Genomic DNA, 10,984 nt, shown 5'->3' with positions numbered 1-10,984 from the left:
ATCCCAGCTTATTTATTTATTTATTTTTAATAAACACGAGAATAAACGGGGCTCGTGGCCCTCGCCTGTGGTCCCAGCTACTTCGCAGGCTAAGATGGGAGGACTGCTTGAGCCTTGGAGTTCAAAACCAGATTGAGCAACATGGTGAGACCCCGTGTCAAAAATATATGTGATAATCAGGTCCTCCAGGCCGCACCCTAGACCACAGCGTTGTTGGGATGATACAACATTAGGTAAAAGAACTTGAAGTTCATGACAGAGCGCTCGGAGGTGACACCCCAATCGCCCTCCGCCCCTCCGCCCCTCCGCCCCTCCGCCCCTCCGCCCCTCCGCCCCTCCGCCCCTCCGCCCCTCCGCCCCTCCGCCCCTCCGCCCCTCCGCCCCGGCGTACGCGAGGCGCGCACGCGTCGCGTCGCGTCGGCGGAGACGCTATCGCGAGAAGAGCCGTGCAAGGGGGGGTGAAAAATGGCGCCGCCCAATACCCGCGAGCCCGGGGTCCTGTCGGCGACAAGCGCCACCAGATCTGACGGGGAAATGGTGCTGCCAGGCTTCCTGGACGCCGACAGCTTCGTGAAGGTGAGTTCGCGGGGCTTCGGGGGTTCCAGGAGTCTCCCGCGGCCGCCGGAAGCCGACCCGAGAGCTCTGGGCATCCAATGCCACCTCGCCGCATTAGAGCCCCGACGGGGGTCGCGGGGTCACTGTCCGCAGCGCGGACTCTACCTGCACCCTGCGGGGATGGGACCTCGGAAACGGACGCTTAGGGACGTCCCGCTTGCCAGCTTAAGTTCACGTAGGCCCAAATGTGGAAAGCCGTATCGCATCCTAGAAAGGGCTTCCTTGCCACCCAGACGTCCCCAGCCCTTGCAATGTCCCCCCCGCCACTCCTGAGCCACCCGGCCAACTCTCCTCAGGGGCTCGGCTGTTTCGCGCTCCCCACACTTGTCCGGAGTTGTCCCCTCCCGCGGCCGGGATGGCCTCTCTTCCATTCCTCTGTTCCGCTGTGCAATCCTACATAATTTTTAAACCTAAGTTAAATGTCACTGGTTAAAGCCCCATTGCACGTTTATCAGTAACTCCTGGAAGGTACACAGAATGGTTCACTTAAGTTATTTGTATAACTTAGCTTACACATGAACAAACATACAACTAGGTTTAAACTGTGCATAGCTCTTACAAAGCCATGAAACTAATTTGTAAATTAGCTCTGTAAATTTACAGAAACTCCACTCACGTTGTATCTATCTAATTTGCCACTAGCTAATGCTATTCATTTGTTTGGCTCTCAGTAGTTCCTGGACCACTAACTGTGATCCTGATTGTGTGGCACTTATGCTCATAAGCTACCATGTGCGCCTCCATGGCTTAATTTCCCACCTCCTTTCTCTGCTTTTTTCTTGGGAAATATTTATTCACACAACTCACAGTGACATCATTTGGCCTTCACATGGTCAGCCATCATCTATATCACTTTGCGTTTTTTCCATTACCTCACAAGAGTTAAAATAGAGAACCACTTGACACTAACTGAACAATAAACACAAATCCAGTTTTAGATAGTAGCTATTATAAATTGACAGTCCAAGGATCTAGGAAAAGCTTGCGTTGTTTTAAGATGCTCATCAAAATGAAAACACGGAAACAAATTCCTGTAGAAAGCTCTTGGATCTGAACTTGAGTCATAATAATAGCAGTTATCTGCCAAGAACTGTCCTAAGTGCTTTTATTAGCTTAGTCATTCAATCCTCACAAAAACTATGGTGCAGGCCCTTTTTATTTTTCCCTTTTTTTCAGAATAGAAAACTAAGGTCCAAATAAAAGAAATCACTTGCCCAGATGTTTGTTAATACATAGCAGTGTGTCAAGATTCAACCCAAGGTTTTTGTGCGTATTAATCATATTACATACCTGTGTGTTTGTTCTGTCTCTCAACTCTCCCAAGAATATAAGCTCCAAACTTGGTTTCTGTTCACGATTCTGTATTCTCAGGGCCTAGATTAGATTGAGGTTTGTACTAAATGAGTTTCGTTGTTGTTGTTTTTTTTTTTTTTTTTTTTTTTGAGGCGGGGTTTTGCTCTTGTTTCCCAGGCTGGAGTGCAATGGCGCGATCTCGGCTCACCGCAACCTCCGCCTCCTGGGTTCAGGCAATTCTCCTGCCTCAGCCTCCTGAGTAGCTGGGATTACAGGCACGCGCCACCATGCCCAGCTGATCTTTTGTATCTTTAGTAGAGACGGGGTTTCACCATGTTGACCTGGATGGTCTCGATCTCTTGACCTCGTGATCCACCCGCCTCGGCCTCCCAAAGTGCTGGGATTACAGGCTTGAGCCACCGCGCCCGGCTGTTGTTTGTTTTTTGAGATAGTGCCACTGCACTCTATCACCCAGGCTGGAGTGTAAGTGGCACTATCTTGGCACATTGCAACCTCCTCCTCCCAGGTTCAAGCAATTCTTCTGCCTCGGCCTCCTGAGTAACTGAGACTACAGGTGTGCACTACCACACCCAGCTATTTTTTGTATTTTTGGTAGAGACGGGATTTCATCATATTGGCCAGGCTGGTCTCGAACCCTGACTTTGTGATCTGCCTGCCTTGGCCTCTCAAAGTACTGGGATTATAGGCGTGAGCCAGTGCACCCAGCCCTAAATGAGTATTTTTTTTGATGGATGAAGAGTAGACATCTTCAACATCTACTGCAATGCACTGTATACAATAGATCAAAAAAATGATACCCAATGAATGGGAATCCATGTGTAAAACATGCCATCTTTTCTGGTTTTTGACAGTTTGCTCTTGGGTCCGTGGTGGCGGTCACCAAAGCATCTGGGGGCCTACCACAGTTTGGCGATGAATACGACTTTTACCGAAGTTTTCCTGGCTTCCAAGCATTTTGTGAAACACAGGGAGACAGGTTGCTTCAGTGGTAAGTACTATATTTTGTTACCTTGTGAAGGAAATAAAAACAAAGAGGTAGATAAATTTTTTCCTGAAATTTATTTTTCCTTAAACATTTTCTGTGGTATGAAGAGCTATAAAATGTGAAATAACAAAGCAATGGATTTTGATTAGGGAAATATTACTTGGTATTTTTTAGTTTAGCTTTTAAGAAATGTATTGACTTTTGTACAAATCTTTTTGTTTTGTTGTTGTTGTTGTTGTTGTTGTTGTTGTTGTTGTTTGAGACAGTCTTATTCCGTCACCAGGTGCCAGGCTGGAGTGCAATGGCGCGATCTTGGCTCACTGCAACCTCCGCCTCCTGGGTTCAAGCAATTCTCCTGCCTCAGCCTCCCAAGCAGCTGGGACTACTGGCGCATGCCACCATACCCAGCTAATTTTTGTATTTTTAGTAGAGATGGGGTTTCACCATGTTGGCCAGGATGGTCTCAATCTCTTGACCTCATGATCTGCCTGCCTCAGCCTCCCAAAGTGCTGGGATTACAGGCATGAGCCACAGCGCCCAGCTTGCAAATCTTTTTGAATTAATATGGGACTTGAACACATAGATAAAAGATTCTTTCACAGACTTGTAGTGTTACAGGTATTTGTCTCTCTTTTTTTCTTTTTTTGAGATGGAATTTTGCTCTGTCACCCAGGCTGAAGTGTATTGGCTCCATCTCGGCTCAAGCAATTCTCCTGCCTCAGCCTCCCAAGCAGTTGGGATTACAGGTGCACCACACCACGCCTGGCTAATTTTTTGTATTTTTTGTTTGTTTGTTTGTTTTTGAGATGGAGTCTTGCTCTGTCACCCAGACTGGAATGCAATGGCGCAATCTTGACACACTGCAACTTCTGTCTCCCAGGTTCAAGCAATTCTCCTGCCTTAGCCTCCCCAGTAGCTGGGATTACAGGCCTGTGCCACCATGCCTAGTTAATTTTTGTATTTTTAGTAGAGACCATATTAGCCAGGCTGGTCTCGAACTCCTGACCTCATGATCCACCCACCTCAGCTTCCCAAAGTGCTGGGATTACAGGTATGAGCCACAGCACCCGGCTAGAGGGCGAGTTTTATTGGTCTCATCAAAAAGTATTGGAGCCTGGATGTCGTGGCTGATGCCTGTAATCCTAGTGCTTTGGGAGACTGAGGCAGAGGGATCTCTTTCTTGAGAACAGGAGTTCAATACCAGCCTGGGCAACATAGGGAGACTCTGTTCCAGCAAGAAATTTTTTAAGTAACTGGGAGGGTTGGTGTACATCTGTAGTCCCAGCTACTTGGGAGGCTGAGGTGGGAGTATTACCTCAGCCCAGGGGTTCAAGGCTGCAAGGAGCTGTGATTGCATTACTGCATTCTGGCGTGGTCAACATGGAGAAACCCCATCTCTACTAAAAATACAAAAAATTAGCCCAACTTGGTGGTGCATACCTGTAATCCCAGCTACTCAGGAGCCTGAGGCATGAGAATCACTTAAACCCGGGAGGCAGAGGTTGCAGTGAGCCAGGATTATGCCACTGCACTCCAGCATGGGCAACAGAGCAAGACACTCTCAAAAAAAAAAAGTGTTGGAAACATTCTGAGCAACATCATTTAAGCATTCTCTCTCACAGATTGTAAACAAATGAAATAAATGTCCACAATCTAATCTTGGTTATCCTTTCCTTAGCATGAGCAGAGTAATGCAGTACCATGGGTGTCGCAGTAACATTAAGGATCGAAGTAAAGTGACTGAGTTGGAAGACAAGTTTGACTTACTAGTCGATACCAATGATGTAATTCTGGAGAGAGTGGTGAGTATTTTCCTTTACTCTTATGGTAACTAACAAAGAACTTTGTATTATTAAAATATACAGAAAAACCCAGACACCTTAGAAAATGAAAAGGAAATAAGCTTAACATTTCTTATAATAACATTCACTTTTGATAGTTGGCATGTTTTTTCTAGAAAATTATTACAGTTGTCTTAAAAATATTACCACCCCATGGAAGCCTGTTTTTTGTTTGTTTGTTTTGAGATGGAGTCTTGCTCTGTCACCCAGGCTGGAGTGTAGTGGGACGATCTCAGCTCATGGCAACCTCAACCTCCCAGGTTCAAGTGATTCTCCTGCCTCAGCCTCCAGAGTAGGTGGGATTACAGGCACCCACCACTATTCCTGGCTAATTTTTGTAGAGACAGAGTTTTGTTAAATTGGCCAGGCTGGTCTCAAACTCCTGTCTCAAGTGATCCACCTGCCTTGGCCTCCTAAAGTGCTGGGGTTATAAGCATGAGCCACCGTGCTGGGCCTGGAAGCCTGTTTTTAAAGTGCCTTATTCCAGCCAAGTGCCGTGGCTCAGGCCTATAATCCCAGCACTTTGCGAGGCTGAGTATGTGATAACTGAGGTCGGGAGTTACCCCGTCTGTACTAAAAATATAAAAATTAGCAGAACTGTGGTGGCGAATGCCTGTCATTCCAGCTACTCAGGAGGCTGAGGCAGGAGAATCAGCTGAATCCAGGAGGCAGAGGTTGCAGTGAGCCAAGATCATGCCACTGCACTCCACCCTCAGCAACAGAGTGAGACTCTGTCTCAAAAAAAAAAAAAAAAAGAAAAAAAAAAACGTTAAAACACTTTATTCTGGCCAGCTACAGTGGCTCAAAATCCTAGCACTGTGGAAGGCCGAGTTGAAAGGATTGCTTGAGCTCAGGAGTTCCGGAATCAGCCTGGGCAACTTAGTGAGACCTCGTCTTTGTTTAAAATAGAAAAATAAATAAATAAAGTACCTTATTCAGAATCTTCCTTCCAGATGTTCAAATTCTGTTTTTATTATTATTTCTTTTATTTTTTTTTATTGAGATGGAGTCTCGCACTGTCACCCAGGCTGTAGTGTAGTGGTGTGATCACGATCTCGGCTCACTGCAATCTCTACCTCCTCGGTTCAAGCAGTTCTCCTGCCTCAGCCTCCCAAGTAGCTGGGACTACAGTCGAGTGTCACCATGCCCAGCTAATGTTTTGGATTTTTAGTAAAGATGGGGTTTCACCGTGTTTGCCAAGATGGTCTCCGTATCTTGACCTCATGATCCTCCTGCCTCAGCCTTCCAAAGTGCTGGGATTACAGATGTGAGCCACCTCGCACAGCCCTGTTTTTATTTTTTTTTGAAGACTGAAGTCTTGCTCTGTCACCCAGGCTGGAGTCCAGTGGTACGATCATAGCTCACTGCAACCTCGAACTCCTGGGCTTAAGTGATCCTTTCACCACAGCCTCCCACATAGCTAGGACTACAGGTGTGCACCACCATGTCTGCCTAGATTTTTTTTATTTTATAGAGACGATGTCTCACTGTGTTGCCCAGGCTGATCTTGAGCTCCTCAAACAACCTTGGTCTCAATCAGTCTTCCCACCTCAGACTCCTTAGTCACTGGGATTACAGGCCTGAGTCACTGCCTGACAAGATTTGTAAATTCTATTTGTATTGCAAGAGAATAAGCTCTTATATTACCCAACTAAAATTTAGGTTATTTGTACTGTTACTCAAAATCTACTGACCACCTCAGCTCACAGGATTGGAAGGAGAGGTGTATTATTCTATCTTGCTTACTGTCTATTTATGCCTAATTCTATGGCAGAACATTATTTTCATAGAAATACGTAGAGATCATGAAAAACAAATCTAACCTCAACCATCTGACAGTCCTAAAAATATTTAAGGCATGCTCTCCGGTCCCATGAAGTCATCTCTTCCCTAAATGCCCATGGATCTTTCAGCAGTTTCTGATACCTTGTGATTTCAAGTCCTGCCAAGTCACCTGGGTGTGCCTCTGTTAGTAGTGCCCAAGCTGATATTTCATGTCTTGCTTTAAAGTGCAGAAAAAGCCAGAAGAGGTGACTTACGCCTGTAATCCCAGCACTTTGGGAGGCTGAGGAGGGTGAATCACGAGGTCAGGAGCTCAAGGTCAGCCTGGCAAAGATGGTGAAACTCCCTCTCTACCAAAAATACAAAAAATTAGCCAGATGTGGTGGCAGGCACCTGTAATCCCAGCTACTCAGGAGGCTGAGGCAGAGAATTGCTTGAACCCAGGAGGTGGAGGTTTCAATGAGCCTAGATTGCATCACTGCACTCCAGCCTGGGCGATAGCAAGACTCCATCTCAAAAATAAAGAATATATAGGGCCTGGCGCAGTGGCTCACGCCTGTAATCCCAGCACTTTGGGAGGCCAAGGCAGGTGGATCACGAGGTCAAGAGATCGAGACCATCCTGGTCAACATGGTGAAACCTCGTCTCTATTAAAAATACAAAAAATTAGCTGGGCATGGTGGCACGTACCTGTAATCCCAGCTACTCGGGAGGCTGAGGCAGGAGAATTGCCTGAACCCAGGAGGCGGAGGTTGCGGTGAGCCAAGATCACGCCATTGCACTCCAGCCTGGGTAACAAGAGCGAAACTCCATCTCAAAAAAATAAAAAAAGAATAAATAAATAAAGTACAGAATAGGCCGGGCGTGGTGGCTTATGCCTGTAATCCAAGCATTTTGGAGACCAAGTCGAGCAGATCACCTGACATCGGGAGTTAAAGACCAGCCTGACCAACATGGTGAAACCCCGTCTTAAAAATAAATAAATAAATAAAAGTACGGAATAGATCAGGACTCCCTGCAGTCTCATTCTAAGTAATATACATCTATATTTAATGTATGCAGTCCAGGGACTTCTTAGTTATTTTAGTGGCCACGTTACACTGCTAAATCATATTAGAATTTTCAGCCCAATTCAGAGCTGTAAAGAGTCAGTCGAGTATTGGGCATGAATAATTACTGTCCTACCTGCCTTTGAGCAAATAATGGATTAATTACTTGGCATGATGTACTAATCACCTTTCATTATATTGATCAGCTCTGTAAAATTTTAATTTTTTAATTGATAAAAGTTGTACAGATGCTCCTTGATTTACAATTGGGTTATGTCTCAATATTATAAGTCAAAAATGCATTTAACACACCTCCATTAGTCTAAAGTTGGGCACAATCTTTTTTTTTTGAGACAGAGTCTTGCTCTGTCACCAGGCACCAGGCTGGAATACAGTGGCGTGATCTTGGCTCACTGCAACCTCTGCCTCCTGGATTCAAGGAATTCTCCTGCCTCAGCCTCCCAAGTACCTAGGATTACAGGCGTGCACCACCACGCCCAGCTGATTTTTGTATGTTAGTAGTGACAGGGTTTCACCATGTTGGCCAGAATGGTCTCCATCTCTTGACCTTGTGATCTGCCCGCCTCGGCTTCCCAAAGTGTTGGGATTACAAGTGTGAGCCACCAAAGCCTCTTTTTTTTTTCTTTTTGAGACAGGGTCTTGCTCTCCAAGGCTGGAGTGCAGTGGCAGGATCTTGGCTCACTGTAGCCTCTGCCTCCCAGGCTCAAGTGAGTCTCCTGCTTCAGGCTCACAAGTAGCTAGGATTACAGGTACCCTCTAACATGCCCAGCTAATTTTTGAATTTTTAGTAGAGACGGGGTTTCACCAGGTTGTCCAGACTGGTCTTGAACTCCTGATCTCAGGTGATCCACCTACCTCTCAGCCTTCCAAAGTGCTGGGATTACAGGCATGAACCACCTCGCCTGGCCACCTCTTTTTATAATACGGCGTTGAATATCTTATGTAATTCAAGTAGTGCTGAATATATTTCTGAAAGTAAAAAAACAGGTTGTGGCCAGGTGTGGTGGCTCATGTCAGTAATCCAGCACTTTGGAGGGCCAAGGCAGGAGGATCAGGAGTTTGAGACCAGCCTGGTCAGCATAGTGAAACCCCATCTCTACTAAAAAATACAAAAATTAGCCAGGCGTGGTGCCCTGCACCTGTGGTCCTAGCTACTTGGTAGGCTGAGGCATGAGAATTGCTTGAACCTGGGAGGCGAGGTCTGCAGTAAACCGAGATTGGACCACTGTACTCCAGCCTGGGTAACAGAGCAAGACTTCCCATCTCAAAAAAGAAAAACAGGTTGTGAGTATACGTGAAGTATGGATTCTGCTAAATGCAAATCGCTTTCACACCATTGTAAACTCAAAAAATTTTCTTTTTCTTTTTCTTTTGATCACCTGAGGTCAGAAGTTTGAGACCAGCCTGGCCAACATGGTGAAACCTGTAAACTCAAAATCTTCTAAGTCAAACTATCATACATCAGGGACCATCTGTATATATTTGTGACATACAACATGATGTTTTGACATATATATTGATCTGTTCTTATATATGTATATTTTCTTAAACATCTCTGAATATATATTTTTTAAATGTTAGGTAATTAGGCTAGGTGTGGTGGCTCACACCTGTAATCCCAGCAGTTTGGGAGTCTAAGGCAGTCAGATCACTTGAGGTCAGGAGTTCGAGACCAGCTCAGGCAACATGGCGAAACTCTGTCTCTACTAAAAATACAAAAAGTAGCCAGGCATGGTGGTGTGCACATGTAATCCCACCTACTTGGAAGATTGAGGCAGGAGAATGCTTGAGGTGGAGGTTTCAGTGAGCCCAATTCAGACTGTGAAGAGTTGCAGTGAGCTGAGATCGCGCCACTGTACTCCAGCCTGGGCGACAAAGTGAGACTCCATGTGTCAGATAAATAAATAGGTAATTAACTCTGTTGATCTCAAAAGGAAAAATACTAAACCAGTACCTCTTCTGTTCTTAGGGTATTTTACTGGATGAAGCCTCAGGTGTAAATAAGAATCAACAGCCTGTCCTCCCTGCTGGCCTGCAGGTCCCCAAAACAATAGTATCCAGCTGGAACCGTAAGGTGAGGACTTTTCAGATTAACTAGAGCTCCTGATGTCAGCTTCATAATAGGGATTTTGCTCATTCTAACATGCATTTCTGTTCAAATTTATTAGAGAACTGGTCACTGCCTCCTTTAATTTGTTCTCATAAACACACAACCTAACTACACCCTATTCACTTTCTGGAGACATCCACATACACATGCATTCTTAAATGAATGGCCCATGGGATATTGTCTCCTCGGAAGTCATAAATTGGAATTTCCTTTTCTAATTCATCGAGTTGCTGTGTTATAAAGTATTTGTATGCATTGATCATAGGCAGCAGAATATGGCAAAAAAGCAAAATCTGAAACTTTCCGTCTGCTTCATGCAAAAAATATCATCCGACCCCAGCTCAAGTTTCGAGAGAAGATTGACAATTCCAACACACCATTTCTTCCTAAAATCTTCATTAAACCCAATGCTCAGAAACCCCTCCCTCAAGGTAAGTAGTTCATACTTTGCTTGCATTTGAGTCTTGCTTTGTTTGATGCAAAAAGCAGGAAAGCCATACATGCCTCTCTACCACCCTCCTTTCTTCAAAGGGAGCCCAGTTCAGCTATTCCAGAGGCTGAGGTGGGAGAATCACTTGAGCCCAGGGGGCCGAGGCTGCAGTGAGCTGTGATTGTGCCACCACACTTCAGCCTGGGGGGCAGAACATGACCCTGTCTAAAAAAAAAAAACAAAGGGAGCCAGTAACTAGATAGAAAAGACACGAATGTGCTTATCTCTGTTGTGATGCTGTTTTTGTCACTGCTTGGGTCTTCAGCCCTCTCTAAGGAAAGGCGGGAACGCCCACAGGATCGTCCTGAGGACTTGGATGTCCCCCCTGCACTGGCTGATTTCATCTATCAGCAGAGAACCCAGCAGGTTGAGCAAGACATGTAAGTGTTTGCCTATGTCTGATCTTTCTGTGTGAGCGCTTACTTTTTTGCCACATTTTCACAGTTTCACTTTTGTGGAGTATATACATGAAAACATTCTGAGGAGCAATGATTTCCTTTTTTATCCCACCCTGGGCCTTAGCAATAAGTAGAGACAGGGCTTATCATGTTTCTATTCACAAAGGGCCTGCACACCATTGCCTCATGGAAACCTCTCTGCAGTCCTGAGAAGTAGCAGTTGCTCTTCATTCTCATTTTATAAATGTAAAAAGTGAAGACTGGGTGCAGTGACTCATTCCTGTAATCCCAGCACTTTGGGAGGCTGAGGCAGGTGGATCACCTGAGGTCAGGAGTTCGAGACCAGCCTAGCCAACATGGTGAAACCCCATCTCTACTG

At 45.5% G+C, this 10,984-nt stretch overlaps 1 protein-coding gene across 3 annotated transcripts in view; it reads left to right on the top strand.

Moving 5' to 3' along the window:
- Positions 1 to 422: 422 nt before the first annotated feature.
- The window catches only part of EXOSC10 (exosome component 10), a 30,471-nt gene continuing 19,909 nt past the window's right edge, over positions 423 to 10,984 (top strand). For all 3 annotated transcript variants that reach the window (XR_013519788.1, XM_009000398.5, XM_002750282.6), the window contains exons 1-6: positions 423 to 576; positions 2,781 to 2,917; positions 4,593 to 4,716; positions 9,577 to 9,681; positions 9,983 to 10,148; positions 10,473 to 10,587. Coding sequence is in view for 2 of the 3 variants with exons in the window: in XM_009000398.5 (XP_008998646.1) it covers positions 466 to 576; positions 2,781 to 2,917; positions 4,593 to 4,716; positions 9,577 to 9,681; positions 9,983 to 10,148; positions 10,473 to 10,587 (758 nt within the window). In the remaining variant the exon portion in view is untranslated. The remainder of the gene's footprint in view (positions 577 to 2,780; positions 2,918 to 4,592; positions 4,717 to 9,576; positions 9,682 to 9,982; positions 10,149 to 10,472; positions 10,588 to 10,984) is intronic.

The sequence above is a fragment of the Callithrix jacchus genome, chromosome 7 (assembly GCF_049354715.1).
Source record: "Callithrix jacchus isolate 240 chromosome 7, calJac240_pri, whole genome shotgun sequence".
NCBI lineage: Eukaryota > Metazoa > Chordata > Mammalia > Primates > Cebidae > Callithrix > Callithrix jacchus.
The sequence above is the reverse complement of the archived record's forward strand: the minus strand, read 5'-3'. Positions and strand labels throughout refer to the sequence as shown.